Source organism: Solea senegalensis, linkage group LG3 (genome assembly GCF_019176455.1).
Source record: "Solea senegalensis isolate Sse05_10M linkage group LG3, IFAPA_SoseM_1, whole genome shotgun sequence".
Classification (NCBI taxonomy): Eukaryota; Metazoa; Chordata; class Actinopteri; order Pleuronectiformes; family Soleidae; genus Solea; species Solea senegalensis.
In genome coordinates, this window is record NC_058023.1 from 30384146 (window position 1) to 30405499 (window position 21354).

Consider the following 21354-nt stretch of genomic DNA (forward strand, 5'->3'; position numbering starts at 1 on the left):
AGGACACGTGACTGTTAAACCTGGAAGCAGCTGAAGAAGAAGTGTTTTTATCAAGTTTCACAGACGGTAATGTTGTTAGTTTTTCTGTGCAGTTTGACTTGTGTGCCTTTGTCATCGGTGCTGCAGTGAATTGACGGCAAACAAAGAGCTTTATGTAACGTCAACACTGAGTGCAGAGTGTGAATCGGAAGCCTTTTGTGAGTCTTCAGGGAGCAGAGGGAAAAAAAAAAGGAAAACCATAGAAATCTTGGCTGTCTGCATGAAGCAGTGACAGAGAAAATGCAGCTTGTTTCTCAAATATGCAGAGCAATCTTACATTTTTAACTCTTCTGTTAAGTACATAAACTGTTAACACAAATATGCACTAGTGTTGACAACAGTGGTGACAACAAACGACACAGAGGAAAATTAATAAACACATATGTTCTGTATATAGAAGATTCTATAATCCATAATTTTTTGCAGAGATCTTGTTCATAGTTCGAGTTCAATCCTCTATCCCAGGGGTGTCAAACGTACGGCCCATGGCCTAGAATTGGCCCACCAGACGGTCCAATTCGGTCCTATTTTCCAGTTCCATATACCTGTGACTAAATGCTTTGTGCCTTTGTAGATCTGTTGTAATGTACACATGTAAATGGCAAACTTTTACATAATATTTTGTCAAGAAATTTCAGGTTCATAATGTTTTGTTAAAAGATACTTTTGAAATCCTTGTTTGTAGATTGTTATGCTGTTATTTTACTCTCCATTTGACTTTTATGTATCTATTATTATGATTATTGAGGAGAAATTCCAGATTACCCTTCTTCAAAATGACACAGATTTTAATCCACATTACAGTAAGAGGGTGTCACTCCCTGCAAATCAGTCTAGTGTTCCACACTGAGTAGTGACGTTTTTTCACCAGGAGTTCTTCCACTTTTATCACAATAACCTCAAGTGGATCTTGGTGGTATGGTTGCTGTCAAACAAGACACAGCATGTGCAGACTGTAAAGTCGCTTATAAAATATTGGTAGTTGCAGGTTTTCTGTGGCGTGTTACTTAAGTGTAGTTGTATTTTTGGGCTTGTTCCCAGTTCCATGAGCTGATATTTTCAGATATGTTGTGTAAACACAGGATAGTTTGTCCACTTACTGGATCACCCTTCCCCCCGTCCTGTTTGGGTTATTTTCTATATATTTAAACTATTGAAAATTTGAGTTTGGTTCTATTTTATGCCATATGGGATTGAAGTCCTGGAACTCATAATGGCACATAATAAAGCAACAACAAATTTGTGGATTCAGGTTTAATTATCAGCGTTTATTGTATATATAATATACTTGGTACAACAGTCCAAAATTGATTTGCAAATGTCCGTATGCCATGTTTTTTATAATGTACAGTATAAGTAAATGCTGGTTAAAAGTCTGTATTGTTGAAATGTAAATTCACTACCCATCAACCTCAACTGACCTGTGGAAAATATAACTTCCACAGGTGCCTCCTCTTTAAAAGTATTCCGACTGAGAGAAAAACATTGCGAGAGATGAATTATGGACTTTCTTTCCTGCTCGTTTGTGGTGTTGTTGTTGTTTCTCTTGATTGCCAGTGACTTCACTTGACCCTCCACTGTGGCAGAGTGGACTCCATGCCTGCATGAGAACAGCTTACCGCACATGGCACTGTGTGATTGGCCTGTCTCTAAAGAGAAAAGAGGATTAGAGGGACCTCTGTGTATGAGTGTGCTTTTGTCCTAAGTTGCTGCTTGTGTTTGCATGAGTGTAGCGTGTGTGTGTGTGTATGTGTGAGCTCAAGCACGACTACGCTGTGTGCGCGCGCGTGTGTGTGTGGTTGCCAGACAGTACGGCTGGCAAGAAAAGGAAGGAACGGAGCCTCTGTGACTTTAAAGGTATTTTTAGTCGACAGAATCTCGCTAGTCAGGAAGTTGAGAAAGGATTTAGGTGTGTGCTAGGTTCGCTAATAGGGATGAGGGAAGGCTCAGTCCTAATGTACCAGAAATTAAACGTCACTTTCCGCATACACCGTGACTTTGGAGCCACTTCATGACACACAGAGTTTGAGGATAGCAGCTGATACCCCTGCACTCATACAACTCACTTAAGTTCAGGTATGTAATTCTGTTTGTTGTGTGAAACTACTGGAGAAGTAGTAGGGTGTTGTGGCATTAAAGCTCTTTACAGAGGGATTTATTAGTTTGTTTCAGCAACGATACTGCCCGGGGAAAATAGCATTTGTGGTTCCTACACTGTCTCAAAGGTGTCTTTATGCGTCTATGTGAGTGTGTTTGGTGAATGGTCTCCTGGTGTAAATATGCAACTTGCTGTGCTTTGGAGTGAGTTAGTTCTCTTTTAAATTTTGAATTCAGACAGTGACATTGATCTTCACGGCAAAAGAAGTTGCCTTTGTTCACGTCTTTGCACTCATTTGCCCCAACTGAGCATTTAAAATTCATGAACAGTGTTATCTGGTTACCAGACTCGAGTTACACAGGTGAGACAGCCCGGCAAAAACATCTACATGTATCTCTCATACAAACACTAAATATGTAGGAGAGGAGCTTCATTTAAATATAGTTCCACAATATTCTGCTCCACTACATTTCCTATTGCACATTGTATTCATGATTAATTCTATGTACTGTATATTTAGCAGCTTTAACCTGGGAATCTCTTTTACTTGATTAAAATCTTGTTAAAGGTCTAAAGAGGTAAAAACACTTTCATTATTCAACAAAGCTTAGAACAACCAATGCCAAAATTCTTATACAGTTTTTGGCTTCATTTTGTGTAGGAGAATATTTTCTATCATGACCCCTAAGATTTCTGGGGTCCACATGTTTAAGCAAACCTAGGTGAATAAAAAGAAAAGACAGGACTTTAGTTTGACCTGCTATGGTTCTTATTTTACAGGTTACATTCAAATTGTTTCCTTAGTTCACAAAATGCTGATTAAGCTTCACATGGCTTTCGCTGTCTGTGTTTCTCAGCAGGTTTTTTTATTTTTTATTGTTTGCGACATTCCTAAAGCGAGAGCGGTTGACCTAAATTCATTGGCTATCAGCTTTTTAATATATCTGCGGTCATATGCACCGGCTAAATGCTTGCTAGTTGTGTTAAAAAAGAAAATCCAATTGGAAAAGTTTTCCCAACCGCAGCTCTGTGCTCCAGTTTCTCATTGCCCATCTGACAGTAAATGATTGGAAATGCTAGTCTGGAAGTCTTGGCCTGTATATAATCCACTGTCTGGAAGCTTACAAATATTGAACCTCGTGCCCAGTGGCTAATTCATTCCCTTAAGATAGAATCGATGAGTTTAGACAAGCTAGCTGCGTCAACTGTCTGTATGCTAAGCGCTAAGCTACGCTAGATATTCTCCGGGTGAAGGGAACCCAAATTGTGGGGGAAAACTAGCCTGTAAAGTGCAGTATACCTGGTACATGGGGGGGAGGGCTCCTTGTTTTGCTCTTATGTGGCGGAAACAGAAGTTGTCCTGCATTAACCAACAGATGAGCGAGTTTTCTTGTTCATTGTTTGTCTCGTTTTCTCCCTCATGCAGCGCTGCCTCAGGCGAGGAGGAGAAATACGCCGTTCAAACGGTTCTGTTAGTTTCACTAAAGTGCAGCGTGAAAGTAAATTCAGACCGGCTGAATGTTGCAACCGAGTCCCCAATCACGCCGAGTACCGGACTATTAGGTGTGGAAATGACCTAAGTGTCAGATTTCCTACCGTCAAGCATTAAAGCAACATGTGCATGTGAGTCTACTTTAAGACGCAGATACATTTGATAAACTGTTGACCTTGCTGGGTGATGCTGCTCAAAGCCTTCAAATCCCGTCTATTACTCTTACCTCGCTGTGACCTTGTCTCTTTCCTTTCATCTTCTCCTTCAGCCCTTTTCTATACATATTTATACATTATCTCCTAAGTATAAATATTCCTATTTGCCCATTCTGTCTCCTCCTCCTCCTTCACCTCAGTGCATGCTTCGGGCGGAGGTGAGGCTTGGTTTCTGTCTCGAGTGATAGATGATGTTAGTACAGCGATTGCTCTGCTCCTCTCCTTCTTTTCCTCATGATCGCTGAGGCATGGCGTGATTGTCTCTATGCTATGAGGCGGAAGTAGGGCCCATAGATGCATACTCTCTTTCTCTCTGTCTCTCTCTCTCTCTCTCATTCTCTGTGTTTCACCCACATATTCATATTCACACTGGCTAAAGCATCCAGTCATGCGAAGCAAACATATTCACCGACAGACAGACAGACAGACAGACAGACACTCTGACACACACATACAGGTATAAATACGCACAAACATCAAACACAGGCCTGAGGACAAGAACTCTCTGAAGCATGTGCAAACCCTGCAGTTTACACACACTCACACATGAGTAGACTCATTTGCACAAAGCTATCACAGTCCGTCAAGAATAAAACGTAAACATATCAGGTTTTAACTAAAAGTCCATTGTCTAACGTTGAGGAGTTTTTTACATATATACTGTATTTGTATAGATGTATAATCACTTGGAAACAAAGATGATTTGGTTTTTATAGCTTCAGAATACGCCTTTTACATACGCACTCACCCACCGGCCACAGATATGCTACACTCAAAACATGGTGGCCATCTGGTGCCACCTTGTTTTTGCCCCCATTAACCATTTTGAAGTGGTAGCTACACGACATCCTCTCTGGTGTGTAAAGGCAATGGTTGGAACTACCATGGCCTTTACACACCAGAGAGGATGTCGGTGTGTTTTGGGAAAGTGTTTGGGAAAGGGAGAAGTAAAATCTGAAGTCTCAACTGTAATTGTAACTAATTCTTACTGACTTGGACCTTGATAGCTCCACTGCAGAACCCCTATCTCCCCTCTTCTTCTGGACATCTGAGTAATTACCAAAGAAAACTGTGGTCCTAGATGACCTAGTTTTTCCTCACACACACACACACAGAGAGAGAGGGAGAGAGACAAAAAGAAGTATGTTCTTCTGTAAATTATATGTTGTTAATCTGTCTATTACTTGTCCTAACTGCATCCAGGAAACTTAGAGCTGTGAGGTGCAAATGCAGGCACATAGTCAGCAGTTTGGGGGAGCACTATAGGCGAAGTACCTATTTTCAATATGGAATGATCACATTCATGAAGCTAAAATCTAGGTTTATTTTTAGCAGTAAAAATCCACCTCTGAAGCTTCTTCTTTAGCCATATGCTTTACATGTGAGCAGCCAAAGCAAGTTCAAATATGATTGCTCAATCAGAGGAGATGGCTTTCTGCCCTAAAATCTTTCCCCTAGCTTACAGATTCTGCATATTCAAATACAGAATGTTAGGGATTAGCTAGGCACTGGTAAAACTGCCCTGGGTCAGTCTTGCGTTTTGACTGAGAGCAGTACCTTTACTTGGTAGATTGTGTGTCAGGGGAACATGTAGCATGACGTCGTACCGGTGTGACGACAACAAATGACGCTTTTCTGTCGCCCAGTCCGTCAAGCTCCACCCGTGCTGTACCATTATTCTCTGATATCCCAAGGGACGGGTTCCGAAAATTGGAACAGTTGTGGCCGGTTATTTTCGTACTATTGTTAATGGCAATGCAAAGAAATCTGTACCATACGGAACCATTCCACTCGGTGTAAACAGACCATAACAGGCACAAGCTTAAGTGAAGGTCTGCCTTTCACCACGTCGTAGCATCTTGAGCTGCTTTTCTCACAGACTCTAATCTACAATCGGTTCATCAAGCAGCTCATTCAGCACCAGGTTCCCTAAAACCATGTGATCCAGGATATGAAAGGCACGACCATCCTCTTGCTGAGCATCAACAGCCAATCCAAAGTTTTGTGATGCTACATTCGACACTTATTGTTACATCTTACCAGGATTGCGACTCTGAGGCATTCAGACCTAAACACAGATGGTAGCTTTGCACCGTTGGCTCGTCAGCTCAGTACATGCGCCAAATTCGCGGTTCCCCGTGTACTGAGCAGCATCTGTAAAACTCACTAATTAGAATATTATATCTCATTTGTTTCATGTATAAAAACATGAGTGGGCGTTGGGTTATGTGCCTGGGCTGTGTTTGTTTTTGTTTGTTTTTGGAAGAGATACTTTCTTCCTGGAAAACGGCCAAGAAAAATTCCCACAATGAACACACAAAGAAATTGCTTGGATCGCACAAACAATACGAGCTGAAGAGGTTCTTGAGGGTGGATTGTGTTACCTTTGGACCCGTCGAGGGAAGGCATGCCATCTCCTGGCTTTTTATCTTAGCAAGACAACAAATCGGTTAGGGTTATAAATTAACATTCCATTAGGAATAGTACTGAAATAACCAACCCCAACCGTTCCTTTTTTGGTACCCTTCCAAGAGAAATGGTAGGGTACGTTATGGGTGGAGCTAGACCCACAACAGTCAGTTGATTGGGCGACATTAAAGTGTCAGTCCCTTGAGACCGTTGTGTCTTCAATGCTCCACAGTCTATTTGCATACAAAGTTTGACGTCTTGTTGAGACAAACAGAAACCTAAAAAGCTAAGAAATTAGCTCCTGGATGTCCTCCATTGTTGTCCGTTGTGTTACGTTGTGATGACGTTGTTCATTGTTACCACACTGGTGCACACCCTTGCCTACCAAGTAAAGGTACTGTTCTTTACCATTCCAAGCTGGACCGTACTATACTATACCAAACCAAACTATACCACAATGGAAACACTGGATTGACCCATCAGTACGTTTGTACAGTTGTATAATGGCTTCAGAATAAAATGGTATTATTTTGTAGCCTTAGAGGGACAAACCGGCCAAAGATAACAATGCAAATGAAGAATGACATCCTCACTGGAATGTGAAGGCCACTCGAGCTCCCTGATGTGATTAGGAAAAAGGAGGTGTGAGCCGACTCGCCACTAGATGTCACTTTTTCTTACACACTTGACTTTTGAAATGATCTATTCATCTATCGTGTCAAATGGCATTTTGTGCTTTTATTTTCTGAAGCCCGTTGCTGGAGCAATATCTCCCACTCTTCCTCTCCGCTCCTGCCCAGGTACCACAGTTTGAGAGCCGGGTGGCTGCAGGACACAATTTTTCCCGGAGCCATATTACAACACATTAGCCTAATGTGGAGCAGACAGAGCTGACATATTTTAATACCCTGTACTCGTTGGAAAACCCGTAGCTGGCTTTGCATATTCCCAGTACAGCGCAGCTAAATATACTGTAGCTTTGAATCTGTGGGCCGGATTGGTGGTTGATGCTGTTATGTGTCAGAGGTGCACGGCACGGCACGGCAGACCCCGCTGCTCCGTCTGTCTTCCCTTTTCATTACTGAGCCTTTGTAAAAAAAAAAAAGAAAAAAAAAGATTTAACATGTGATGTTCACCAGTGACCAATTCTTCACAAGAGAAGAGGAGATAAAGAATTGAGTCATTTGGCTGCATACGACCTGGTTTCCCCCCTGTGCCACTGCCAGCCTTCATCTTCCCTTTAATGTATTCACAAATTTGAAGATGTGAAATGAGACTCATCCTACGACTGCCAGTTAAAAGAAAAAGCAAATGAATGAAACAGTTTGTTTTTCCACTATTTACATCAGCAATATTGCCTAAAATGACATCTATGTGGCGCTATAATCATACAAATAATTGATAAATGCAGGAAAGCATTTTCCATTATCGCAGCATTCAGACACAGAGGTGGAGTGAGAGTTCATAAAATATATATGAACTTCCTCGCCTTCAGCCAAAGCCCCTGACCCACAAACATCATCTACAAATGTCTCATTTTTATCTACTCTCAAAAATCTGAACCACAAAGAGGAGGGGGGTATAAAAGGGAAAAGAGAATGCATGACCCCACATGTCTGAGCATCTTGAAACAAAACCAGACACATTGTGTATTTAGTGGAGTCTGTCCCCTTTAAAAACACTTTTTTTTCCTGCTGATGTCTTGTCACCTGTCAGAGAAGGAGCATGCGCACTGAGCGGAAGCAGGAGCGACCACAGAGACTGCTGGAGAAGTAAAGCTGGAGGAGGAAATTAGCGGAAATGGTTGGTGTCACTTCAAAATAAAAGCCGTAAACTATAAAAGCCGTCTTAATACTACTACATTTTTTAACCTTTAATGCATCCTTCATGTAGCCAGGAAAGTCACAACAGTATAATATAAAAGTTAAAAGGAGAGTGAATAAAAGAGATAATAAAGTGCAGAAGTATACAGGCCATACCAACAAGGTCCTTTCTTTGAATATGTTTCTATCATGACAGAAATAGTAGTAGTAATAATAGTTATACAGTGCTTAAAACCAGAGTACAAAGTGATTTACAAATAAAACACAAGCTAGAAACATAGAAACATACCAATATTTGTGGCAATTGAATTTTTGCCAAATAGATTTTGATTTAATTCCTCTTAAACGCATGTTCGAGATAAAGTCGTGTTTGCTGGCTGCAGGTTAATGCACTGAAAGTCGTTATTAACTAGACGTGTATTTTGTCAACTCTACCGGAAACCACCATTTATGGCTGTGCGCGCTTGTACGAACCAGGGGGAGCTCATCATCACGGAAAACTGTGGTGACTGGCGAGCAGCTGCAGAGATGATGCGCGACACAGAAACGGAGGAAAAAAACAAGGAGAAACCAAGGGAATGGAGAGAAGGGCCAAGGAAATGAAGTAACCCCCGGAAAGAAACCATAATCTGAGATGCTCCGACGCACCGAGGAACGCCGTGTCCGCCGCGCGCTTTGGAGATAAAAACGCGAACAGCTCGGATCGTGCATTGATCCGGAGAGTCGAGCGAGAGGAGGGAACGGGAGGGGTCGATCATGGGGAACGAAGCGAGTCTGGAAGGAGGCGAAGGGCCGCCGTGCGGGCTGCCGGAGGGACTCGCACCTGACGGGAAGGGGGGATTCGTGCGTGTCTCCGATGGCGCCCCGGTCAACCTGGCTGAACTCAGCGAGGAGGAGAGGAGGCTGCTCGCCGCGGCGATGTCAAGGGCGCAGGGCAGGCAGCCTGGAGGCGCAGCGGCTGCGCGAAGGCAGGGCTTTATTTTCACTGTCTTTTAATTTGTTGTTGTTGTTGATGCGTTTAAAATCAGCTCGCGATGAGGTGTCGAGGTTAGTGTGCAGCAGCATCAGCAGCAGCATCTGGGGATGTGTTAGAAGATGCCGTAAGGAGGCAGAGATGACGTTCACGCCCATTACAAACCCTTCAAGAAATCATCATCTTAGAGCTGCAAGGGATCGATTTAACATTAACGTCTGCCACGATTGATTAAGGATTGATTAGCTACAATGTGGCTGTAGTGTCTCCTGAGCGTGTCCTCTTCATAATCTGCTTTAAAGTGTGTGTGTGTTTTTGTAAAAATGTGGCTGCAAAAGCCTCGACAATAAGGCGATATGATCCTCGAGGATTCCAGGCCTGAGACAGCGAATGTGGAGCGGGTGGTTTGTTTGTGTCAGTGTTGCGCGGTTTGTGCCTCTGCGTGAGATCACGCAGAGTAAAGGGACACACCTCCAGTATTTGTGCGAAATTTTCGAATGCCTGCTGGGTAAAAAAAAGGGGAAAAAAAAAACCCGTCGTGTTAGTCTCATCAGACGTTTCAACACTCACTAAAAACGAATCCAACCACCTTTTTATTATGTTTAATTTGGCCAATCACACATTCTTCCTCCTACATTTACCTGCATTTCATTTCAATCTGTTGTGTGACAAACAACATAGTGTATATATCGTTGTAATGTTCTCTTATGTTCCAGAAAAATACTTCTTCCTTCATATGTAATAGATTGGCATCATGTGTGCCACTGTTAATTGGCTCCAACAGTTGGAGAATTGTTATTTATATCTGTGCTGGAGATTGAGAGGAGGGGAGGAGCACATCAATATTAATATGACTATAAATAGAGCAGACGTAGAAGACACCTCTGTGCCTGCCCATGCTTTCCCATTTCCGTTTTTAATTTAATTTAAATGTCTGGTTCCTTTTCGGCCACACGGTTGGTTCCGCTTCGAGACCCGGTCCGGAACAAGAGCCTTTCTGCATGGAGTTTGCATGCTCTCCCATAGTCCAAGAACATGCAATGTGGGGATTGGGTAAATTGGACACTCGGAATTGACCGTACGTGTGAGAGTGTACCCTGTGATGGACCTTATGTCAGCTAAGATTGGCATGATGTGGAGGATAAAGCGGTAGAAAATGGATGTATGGGGGGTTTCTTTTCTTTCTTTTTGTTCTGCCGTTGAGAGCCATTGCTTCTGAATGGTCGTCCACTGGTGCTGTCTATGGTGCTGAAATACCCTTCTGCACTGGCTCCTCTGGATCACATGGCCGGCAGTGATGTTTCCCTGCACTCTCACCCTCTAAAGTCCTCTATTATCATCTCATTGTTATTAAATAATCATAATTAAATGCCGCGTTTAGTGCAGCGTTAAACTTAATTGCCCGGGGAAGGTGATTTATGTCTTATATGGCTGTCTGAGACAGACGGAGAAACCCAGTGACCCATTTCCACCAAGTGGTACGGTTCAGTTCACGTCGATGTGTTATGCAATCGTCAGAAGTTGTGAATGTTACCAATCTACCAAACTGTACCCTTTTTTATACAGTGTTCTGCTGAGCTAAATGCAATCAATTACCATCCAGTTACTTAATTTAAACCCATAGGTCGATGTGTTTTTGGTTTCAAGACAGATGTATCCTTTGAAACATCACAAATACAGAAGGGATATGACAAAACATAATAAAACATGAAATAAGTTAAAAAAAAAAAAGGTGAGATAAAAGTACCTAAGGCTTAAAAAAACAATAAATATTAGAAACTACCAAAAAATTACTAAAAAACTAGGTCAATTAAATAGATTATGTGCAATATTATTTGTTCAATTGTGGATCCTTTTATATCATCTGACTATTTATACCTCTATCCAAAGGGAAGAAACTCAAATTTACTGTAAAAAAGCTGCAAGTGGTCATTTAAAAATTGTATTTGGCTGTCTTAACTGACCACAGTCAACCGGCAACCCTCATGTGGAGGATAAAGTGGTAGAAGGTGAAGAAGACAAATTAAGTATGTAGAGAACCATTGAAAATGTATTCACAATCTAAATATTTGCATAGATGATGCATCTACTGTGTCACCATCTGGTCTGTGCATCTTGTGGAAGCCAGATCTGGGTGGTGCCGCTCGGTGGAAACTCATAAAAGCGGCTTACACAATATCCTATCAGCCTGTGAGTACACGGATGCTGATCGCCATGCAAGTGTGCCTCCTGGGAGTGTGTGTCGGTTGTGCGGGCTGCCACTCAACTTGTGTTAACGAAGATGTCTCAGCCTTCCCTTAATCAAATCCACACATTCCCCCTCTCTATCTACACTCCGTGTCATTCAGCAATATACACTTTACTGTCAGATTCACTCCAGGGCTGATGGCTGCACATTTCATGTTCACTGATGTGTTAAAAAGGCTGGAGAGTTACTACCAGGGTCTTAAGTTTTATGATACGTACAGTGATGCTACGGTAGACTCACTGGTGGTGTGAGATTGAATTGAAAATGAAAAGTGTAACAACAGTGTATTAAAAAACAAAGTGAATCATGATCCACTTTGACTGAAAGACGAATGAACAGTGTGCTAACAACAACTATTCCTGTGTTCTCTTTTACTCTTTCCCAGACCTTCAGAATCTGATGCTCAGCAACGATCCCCTCAGGCAGGGGCCTCCAGGGGCCCGACAGGTCTCAGTAAGAGCCGAACTGTAGACGCTTTCAACCAGGGTCCCCCTGGCAAGCCAGCACCGGGCCGTAGCCCTTCATCACTCAGCCTTTTTGAATCCCGATTCCGGCAGGATCCAAAAGACGCTGAGACCAAGTCATCCGGCATGTTTGGCTCCAGCTTCCTCAGTGGGGCCAACCCCCTCAGTGCCATGACGTCCTCCATGTCCTCGTCCATATCCTCTATGGGCGATGCTGTCAACATACCCAAGTTTGGATTGTTTGGGGATGAGGAGGAGGGAACTGCATCTACAGGACCTGATTCTAAGCAGGGAGGAAAGCCACCAGGGAAGGGCCCTCAGCAGGGGCAAGGTCCAAAGGGGCCACAACAGGGAGGACCCCAGAAAGGTCAAGCCTCTCCTGGGCAGGGGCCAAAGCCGGGTCAAGGACCCAAGCAAGGTCAGGCACCTCCAGCCCAGGGGCCCAAATCAGGCCAGGGTCCCCCTGGACAAGGACCACCTGGGCAGGCTCCCAGGCAAGGTCAGGGACCACCTGGCCAAGGACCCCTTGGGCAACAGGGCCCCAAACCAGGTCAAGGACCACCAGGTCCTGGTGCCAAACAAGGTGGTCCTCCCCTGCAAAAAAGTGGCCCCCCGCAGCAAGGAACAGGGAAGCCTGGACCCAAGCAGCAAGGGCCACCAGGCCCTGGGGCTCATCCTGGTGAGCCACCTAAAAGTGGAGGGGGACTCTGTCCTCTGTGTAAGACCACGCAGCTTAACGCTGGATCAAAGGAGCCTCCAAATTACAGTAACTGCACGGAGTGTAAAAGCCAGGTCTGCAGCCTCTGTGGGTTCAGCCCTCCAGACTCAGCGGTAAGAGAGTCATTACTTTTCATTATACTTAAAATGTCATGTTATATTCTGCACAGTGTTTCTGTGCCATGTCTAGATTTCTGTACAAAAATACGTCAGACACAATCCTGATTTGTACCTCTTGTCATAAAGAGTGGTACAAAGACAGGTGATATCGTACCCATAACAAAATGAGAAAAAATCTTGACGGGTCACATGGTGGAGCACTGTTGCCTGGCAGCAAGAAGGTTGCTGGTTTGCATCCCGGTTCTGTGTGGAGTTTGCATGTTCTCCCCGTGTGTACGATTTTCTCTGGGCACTTCTTCCTTCCTGTCTCCTGTCACCCTTTGTCAGCTGGGATTGGCTCCAGCTCCCCCGCCAATGAATAAATTAATGAATGAAAATCTAGGCAAAATCTGTTTGTAAAAATGTACTCTAAGCCTTCCAAAAAAAACTCAACGAATCAAATCACACAAAAAACCTTATCACAAAAAAGGAAATTTGCTGTGGTACTTCCATTATAGCGTTTTATATTAGTTACTGTGTTAAATTAGAACAGTTAAATATTCAGATTAGACTATAAAATTAGTATATTTTATTTGTAGTGGCCAACTGTGGTCTTTTAGCAGCACATGTTATTCTCTGAGCCTCCCTGGCTGTAGGAGAATGTATCTCATAAGGATGGCACTCGGTTTGAGCGGTTTGAGGAACAGAGGGACCATATGGACCCAGGGAATGCTGATCAAGGTGACTCATGTCATGGCCACAGGAAGATACTGTGCCAGCCATTGAGGACACTCACAGTCACACATGCACTGTAAATGCTGGTGGGTCATAACGACAGCAGAGCAGGAAGACAGCTTCTGTCTGTATGAGCATCTCCTCTATCCAGTCTGGGTTCAAGGGTTTTGCAGACTGATCAATTCAGGATGATACTTTTCTTTGTGAGTTCCGAACGGACTCTCGACAAGTCTGATAATGTTTGCAGTTACAAGTGCAATTAAACAGAAAATACACCCATTGTTCTGTTTTAGATAGTGATCCAACTGTCAACACTGCCTTTAAAGCAGCATAGTTTGCACATGTTGGAGACCAAGCTGATATCCTAACACTGAATAAAGACCATGGTCGTGTAGTCTGGTCTGCTTTGGAACAGGTGTTGAGAAATAGTGTGTGGTCTGAACAAATACAATGAAATGCAAGTGTTTAATCGTGGTCTAAGCATACACAGTATGTCTGATAAAGTGGTGAATAAAAGCTACTGATGCATGTAGGGTATTTCATTATTATTTTGAGACTTTGTTTCTAAAAAAGATGTATTTTCTTCTTATTTAATTAGAATTAAATAGTAAATATGGAAAAGAGGATGAACGGATTCTACTTCCAGATTTTATTTCAGTCATGTATAAAGAAGCAATTTGCCTGGAAAACAGGATTCAGCTTAATTTGACACACTAAAGGGCACATCTCTAAATGTGTCTTTATTTTTGCACTAAACACAAAGAATAGTTTTATTTCATGGGGTTTAATTGCTCCATTTTGTCTGTGTGTATACTATTATAACCCGAGTCACTGATCGTTGTGCTTAAAACAGTGTGGACATTTGTTCCAGTGGAATCTAATTCTTGTTTTGCTTTGTGCTCAGGGCAAAGAGTGGCTGTGTCTGAACTGCCAGATGCAGCGGGCGATGGGTGGCATGGATCCTCCTGGTATAACGAAGCCCAAACAAAGCTCCACCCCTCCCTCACCTCAGAGACAGGCACCCGGGAAGCCTGGCAAACTGTTGATAAAGCAGCAGAGTACCAGCGACCAATCGCTAACACCACCAACCACGCCAAAGCAGAAATCCCCAGGTCCTACGTCTCCAGGCTCCTCAGTAGGATCACCAAGAATTGACCCCAAAACAGGTCGCCCCATTCAGCAGAAGTCAACTCCCCAGCAGTCTCCAGCTAAAGCCAAACAGGAGTCAAGCTTCTTTGGAGGGTTAGGTGGTATCAGTTTGGGAGGCCTGACTGATGCAGCTAAACCTCCTGCAGCTGCTTCTCAAGGTGCCGATTCTGTGACGGGGAAACTCTTTGGCGGTTTTGGTGGTTTGATGGAATCGTCAAAGCCACAAGAAAAGGCTCCACCGAAGCAGGAGGAGTCGGTGGCTGGGAAGTTGTTTGGAGGTTTTGGAGGGTTGACAGAAACCAAGTCCCCAGCTGCTGCTTCTCAGATGTTCAGCTTCGGATCATCCTTCCTGAGCTCAGCCACCAGTCTTGTCACCGGAGAAGACGCAAAGGTGGAGGATTCTCCTCCAGACTCCCCTGCCGACTCTGGACCAGGTTCACCTCCTGATTCCCCCTTCTCAGCCCCCGGATCACCCCCTGATTCTGATTCTGCTCCTGACACCCCACCGGCCAAATCCAAGAAACCTCCCAGAACCTTGTCTGTGGAGCAGAAGGTCCCAGAAGCCCCAGCCTCAACAACCAAGGAAAGCTGCCCTCTGTGTAATGTGGAGCTGAACATTGGATCATCAGAAGCACCAAACCACAGCTTCTGCACCGAGTGCAAGAAGACAGTGTGCAATCTGTGTGGATTCAATCCTACACCCCACTTAGGAGAGGTAAGAAACCATATTATTATTATTGCAGTTTTCTTAAGCCCCACGGCTTGATCTAAACACACTGTGCCGACCAGTAATTTATGTATCCTGTCATATATAAATAGAAAGCAAACATCCTCTAGATGTTTCATTGAAATAGGTCAGTGAAGAGATACCATCAGGAGCAGCAGGAGAGTTTTCAGCTTTGTGGGTTGTTTTTTTTCCCCACTAGCATCTAGCAAACTACTCTGACATGAGAATAGCATGGTATTAGCCCGGCTAAATACATTGCTCTGCCCCAAATTGACAGTGTAATGACATTTGCACATGTGTGACCACTGAATGAATGGATGCGGTCAATTGGCAGTCTCATTACTATCAGGCTTTCTTCAGTAAAGAGGGCAGACAGAAATGCGAGGGTAAAGTGGGGCACTTGAAACTATTGACACTTGACTCTGAAACGGAATACTCTGTGCATGTACAGTAAATATGTGTGCTTTATGTCCACAATGCACAGCTTTCATTCAGTAGACTTTTTATTTTATTTATTTTTGTCTATGTATTTTAAAGTATGAATGCATGCTTGAGTGCAGTATGTATGTATGTCGGAGTGTGTTCATTTATGGTCTTTAGTTGACGCGTAACATGTACATGGAAACCAAACACATGGACGTGGAAACCAAACACGTTTGGCCTGCTTATCTTGCAAGGTGCAGGGACTGGTTTGCTGGTGATACTGCGTTGAGTTCTACAAAGCAGATGGTACTCCATGGTGTCCAATCAGTATATTATAGGAAAAGAGGCCAAAAAGTCATTTCGCTTGAGTGGTTTCTCAACATGCAGGCCAAACATACTCATATGCAACACCCACTTGTTATTCCATGTGGATTAGCATACTTGTTATCTACATACTGCACCTCCCGCATTCTTTGAAAAAGAGAGGCCACACACTTAGTTAAATGAAACAGAAGCTATAGGTCTGATCAGTCACGTGTTTGTCAATCGGCAGCACCTTTCTTGCTTCACGTGTTAGCTTGTGGTTTAAGCGAGTCCTAAATAACCTGATGTGTATTTCTGGCTCTCTCTGTAACAGCGAGCAGATAAATATATAAGCCGGGAATTAGTCAACAACTACTAGTGTATGTACACGAACAACAGAGTTATTATAGGAAATCAACTTTTGTCTTGTAGGACTAAAAATAGCTAATGGGGTTGTAAGAAATATCTTTTTTTATGATTATGTTTTGGCCTGATGTGAGTAGTAGTCTGTAGACTTTTAGGCCCATTAGCTTAAGTGTGTTAGCTTAAAGCTTAGCATAAACACCCTAAAAAGGAGGAAACCTTTTCTGTAACCCTAGCTTTCTGACTGCCAAAAAGTAGCTATGGACTAAAAATAATAGTTATTAGTTTGTAAAATGTTACATTTACTCAGAGATGGGAAACTTTTTTTTGCTATACAGGCTACATTAATGTTTGTTCAGTGTCATAAAATAAGTGCCCGATGTGTAACACTTCAAAACAAGATGGCTGCTGTTTGTTTACAGTGGTGACGGCACGTTTTAAGTCTCAATTTCTTTGTTGTTTTTTTCTGCAACTGTTAATCGCACACACTCGATGGAATAAAGTGCGGCATCACTTAATGGAGGCCAAGCATTGGGGAAAATGTAATTACGCGAGATAAAAATGTGGGCCCCATCGACTGATGCTCTAATTGGTTATAGATTGTCTTGAAGCCCTAATTGTCATCTTGTTTTTATTATCAATTGTGGAGCTAGACATTGGTACAACTGGAACAATGATTACTCAGACTGTAGTAAATAAGTAGACTAATTATGTCACGAAGAAGAAATAAAGGGGGATTTGTTTGAACCTCTGAAGGGTCAAATTGGGGACCCAGTGCAGAAGACACACATGTGTCGGCACGGCACCGTGTTTGAGTCATCTACCCCCCCGACATACATGCCTCGCTTCTGTGTCATTTGCTGTCATAAAGACTTTGCGCAAGGGTTTGCTGACGCATGTGAGTGGGTCAGCGTGTGTGTATATGTGAATGTGTGTGATGTTTTATTTGAAAAGACTGATGATTTCTATGAGTTTCGAATTACTTTCCGTGACTGCAGTATGTCTGTGCGTACATGTGAGAACTTTCGGCTAATTTGGCATCTGATAGCTTATTTTCCTATGTGTTGAAGTACTGGAGAATGGGAGTGCATGCATGGTGTATCAACACGTGTGCGTGTGCGTGTGTGTGTGTAGGCGTAATCTCGGTTTCCTAAAAGGATTTAAAGGGCAGCTGGAAGACTGTCATTTCGATCAAGGCCTGATCCTAGACTCAGGTGTCAGGGCGTAATCTCCATCAATACGAGTCATGAAAAGAGACATCCCAGAAGGAGCACTTATCTTAATAGTTTTCTCTCTTGTTTTAGTTCTTCCCACCACAGTCCTCTTAGTATTTTTTTCCCCCTTCACCTTTTACCAGAATATATGTAATTTCTCTGTATCCTTTTAATCATTTCCTAAATTTTACAAGGCAAAGGTGAAATGTTTTGCGTTTATTTTATGCTTATATAGCATGTTGAGTTTCCCTCTTTGATGTAAGCGAGTCTATAATTGTGTACGTCTCTAGTGCTGCTACGGCGATGCCACCGTAGCAGAGGCTACAAGTCATGTTGCCCTTATCAGTAATGAGCACACACTCGGTGGAGGTCTTAATGTGAAATGGGGGCATGCGCCACTTTGCTAACAAGCACGAATCAAAGAATCCAGATAGGAGGGGGAAAAATGTGAGCAACATTCTGTGTCACCTTTACCAACTCCCCTAATATCAATCTGTGGTTCATGTAATAGCCTGGAGCATGAGATGCTCAACCCACATGTTAAGCGTGACATAAATATGTACTTCATTAAATAATTACTAACCAAACACATCTTCTTATATGATGGTATTATCCTTTAATCTTTAACACTGAGTGTTTAACACTACTGTAATTATGCAACGGATTGTGCTATTGGGAACAAAAACAACAGTTTCTGAAAGCTGAGAAAGTTGCATGTGAAATATGTTATTGATAATACACTTTATACTGTTCAAAATTCTAATTTTACATGCAAAAATCTGTTGTTCATGTTCCGCCGCAGTGTTTTTCCTCTTCATTTCAAATTGTTAGTAATACACTCTTTTCATGTGCAGTAAATTGTAAATAACTAATTCTGGAAAAATTGTCAAAAATAGGCTTAGGTGTTAAAGGCGTATTTGTAATGCAGGTTGGAATTCAAGATTTAGAGTTAAGTCGATTTTTATATACCACTACCTTACTTACAACAAAGTTATTTTCTGTCTTATCTGCAGCTATACAGCTCACAAGGTATTCTATCATTTATAAATAAAGTCGAAATGTGACTGTGGGTCTATATTTTACCCATATTTTCAGGATTAAAAAGGGTGAGGCCAGTGTCTGTCAGCTAAAGCTACTCCAGTGTCCTTGTGAAAGCTTGTTTTTGGTAGTATGCCCGTGTATCCTCTGTGTCTGAAGTCTGAGGATACACACACGCACTGCGTGGTGGTTCCTGTCTCCTCCTCCTCCTCCTCCTTCATTGTTATTCCGTAGTTGTGTCCATGACTCAACCCACAGTCTGCACCATCCCAAGTCTGCAATGGCAGATTAATCCTATAATTATTAATTAATCCCTCACTGTACATTTACACACATGTGCATGTAAATGCAGCTTTCAGTATGAATCGGCTGGCAATCTTCATACTCAGCCTGGTGTATTTTTTGTTTTCTCTATTATTGCATCTTGTGATAGAATCCAGCTGTTAAAAGGATTTTCGCTGTTATCTGTTGTGAGCGTATTAGTCAGGTTTCGTGTGTATCTGCTCAACACCAGGCCGGCTGCCTCACAGCTTGCCCATTATTTGCCCCAAAGGCTGAAGTGTACAGAAATAGGCGCAGCCACAAAGGAGGTAACGCCAACAACTGTAGGGAAGCTCTCTCTCTATCTCGCTCTCCAGTCTCTTTTATTGCTGTTATGTGTTCTCCCTCCTTTATATATCCTTCTTTAAAAGGGTCTCTGCTGCTGCTGCTGCTGCCCCAGGCAACTCACAGAATCCCTCACATGGCCATCTTGGAAGGCTCAAAATGGAATTTATTTTTAGGCGTGAAGGTGTTGTGACTGTGCAGTACTTTGGGTAGCATATGTCTGTCTTTTTGAGACACAATTGAGCTAGTTTGACAGTACAAATCCTGCCGTATGAAAATGAAAATACTGCACATAGTGTACTGCCTGGACATTTGTCCGTCATATTTACCAGGGCTAGGACGTCTTGTGTGCTAAATCTGTGACGTCGTCAGCTCCTCTGTAGCATGATTTTCAATTATCCCCTCTCTACTGTAGTGGTACTTGTGTGTGCTTAGTAAGGACCACTCTTTAGCCACCGAGCCCTTTGGTGCCAAGTTGGCATGGACAACAGCCAGGACATCATGCATGCCAAGACTGGGTCCCGGTGAGACCGAGAGGCAAGGACACACGAGCAGAGACACACAGACTCTTAAAGAAACACACACATTCCTGCTTTGGACGAATGTGTCCTCCTTAAAAATTGATATTCAACAGGTGTAGCCGACAGCGGAAGCCCCGGATTAGGAAATGACTTCACCTTCAAAAATCACTTACATGCTTAAGAAATCCTAAGAGGCAAGTCCATTGACGTTTTCCCCCTTCCCTCCACATTTAAAGTGGCTCCTTTCCTCTCATGTGAAGATTTATCCTTAAAATAAATGTTGTGATGATGGTAGAAAAATTGTGTGAATGCGGTGAAGTGGTGAGGCCAAAGAGGGACCGGAGGAAAAAGGTGTAAAAATAAGATGAGTCTAACCGCGGTAGTCAAGACGAGAAAGGCTGGGGGTGGGGGTGTCGGGAAGGATACGGGTGCTGAAACCTCTGCTGCCCTAAGCAGCGCAAACCATGACAACCTGACTATTGCAGTTTGTTTTAGGGCTTGTGAGTCACACCTGTGAGTCATATTAGCAGCACTTAGAGGCAGGATTTATTTAGCGTGGAGCAGAAACCTCTGATGAAGCAAGAGCTGCACCGGCAAACATTCATTGCGTATATGAATAAAGGGGGGGATAAAGGGAATAAACAAGTTCACTTGACTGCCGGTGTGCTGCTGTGAGACACTGTACATGCTTGTATCGTCCTGCTATGAACAATATGTGTAAATGATTAGATTTTGCAGCAGTTTAACACACAGGTTGGGTAATAAACGAGGTTCTGTAGCACAGCATGCTAGCATGTAATTAACATGACAGCCATGAATCCCCCTCTTTTTTGTGTGTTGCAGTCTTTTTATGCCGCACATCCATAAAACAACAGCACGTGTCAAAGTGATTTTGTCAAACCAAAGCCCACAGCTCATTAAGGTTAACCTTTACAGAGAAGGGAGTTGTGGGTGGGAACCTCCCCTGTCAACCCACCCACTGCTACCACAGCCTCCTGAATCCCCTCCTTTCTGTCTCCTTCTCTGGCAACCTTTTCCCCCCACCTTCTACCTGCACTAAATATGCAAAACAAAACATTTTTATTACGTACTTACAGTTCATGGAGGTGAACGTAGTATGTTGTCTGACAGGTGTGCTTTTTGCGGTAAAAACCATTGCACTTGAAGAAGCTAAACCATCTAATAGGAGAATAATAATGTTTGGAGCTTCATGTTACATGTTGTCTTGTGATTCATTGTTACTATAATGAAAATATTGATTGGCGGGGCTTTAAACAGCTCTGCTAATTTAAACAGCTAGGATTACATTGACTGAAGTTTCATTCCCAGTAACCAAATATTCACATTTATGTGTGGTAATATGCTACTTTATGTGAGGTGACTCAGCCAAAAATACTGAATACAGCAGAATAAGAAAATCTGCTCGAAAATCCTGGGGCGTCGTGAAAAACAAACAAACAAACAAAAACCCCTTTAATTTCAGTTGGCACGGTGTCATATCTGCATAAAATATGCAGACCCGCTCTAACACTTGTTCTCACTCTCACTTGCCAAAGGGAATATTAGTGCAAAACAGCCAATAACATTAATGTTGAGGGAGAAATGCTTCGACTCTTGTTTGCAATGTGTTTGCAAAGATTTCAACACAAACGTGGATAATTAACCTTCATCTATGCAGGTAAAGTTCCCTCAGAGGAT

General features: G+C 42.8%; 1 protein-coding gene across 9 annotated transcripts in view; it reads left to right on the plus strand.

The window, feature by feature from the left end:
* Window positions 1–2013: 2013 nt before the first annotated feature.
* The window catches only part of pcloa (piccolo presynaptic cytomatrix protein a), a 58105-nt gene continuing 38764 nt past the window's right edge, over window positions 2014–21354 (plus strand). For 3 of the 9 annotated variants that reach the window (XM_044022161.1, XM_044022162.1, XM_044022168.1), the window contains exons 1-3: window positions 6338–9044; window positions 11683–12592; window positions 14217–15176. In XM_044022161.1, the coding sequence (XP_043878096.1) occupies window positions 8833–9044; window positions 11683–12592; window positions 14217–15176 (2082 nt within the window). In that variant the 5' untranslated portion in view covers window positions 6338–8832. Of the gene's footprint in view, window positions 2116–6329; window positions 9045–11682; window positions 12593–14216; window positions 15177–21354 lie in introns of those variants that run through there. The other 6 variants (XM_044022159.1, XM_044022164.1, XM_044022160.1 and 3 more) reach the window with 5 other exon arrangements.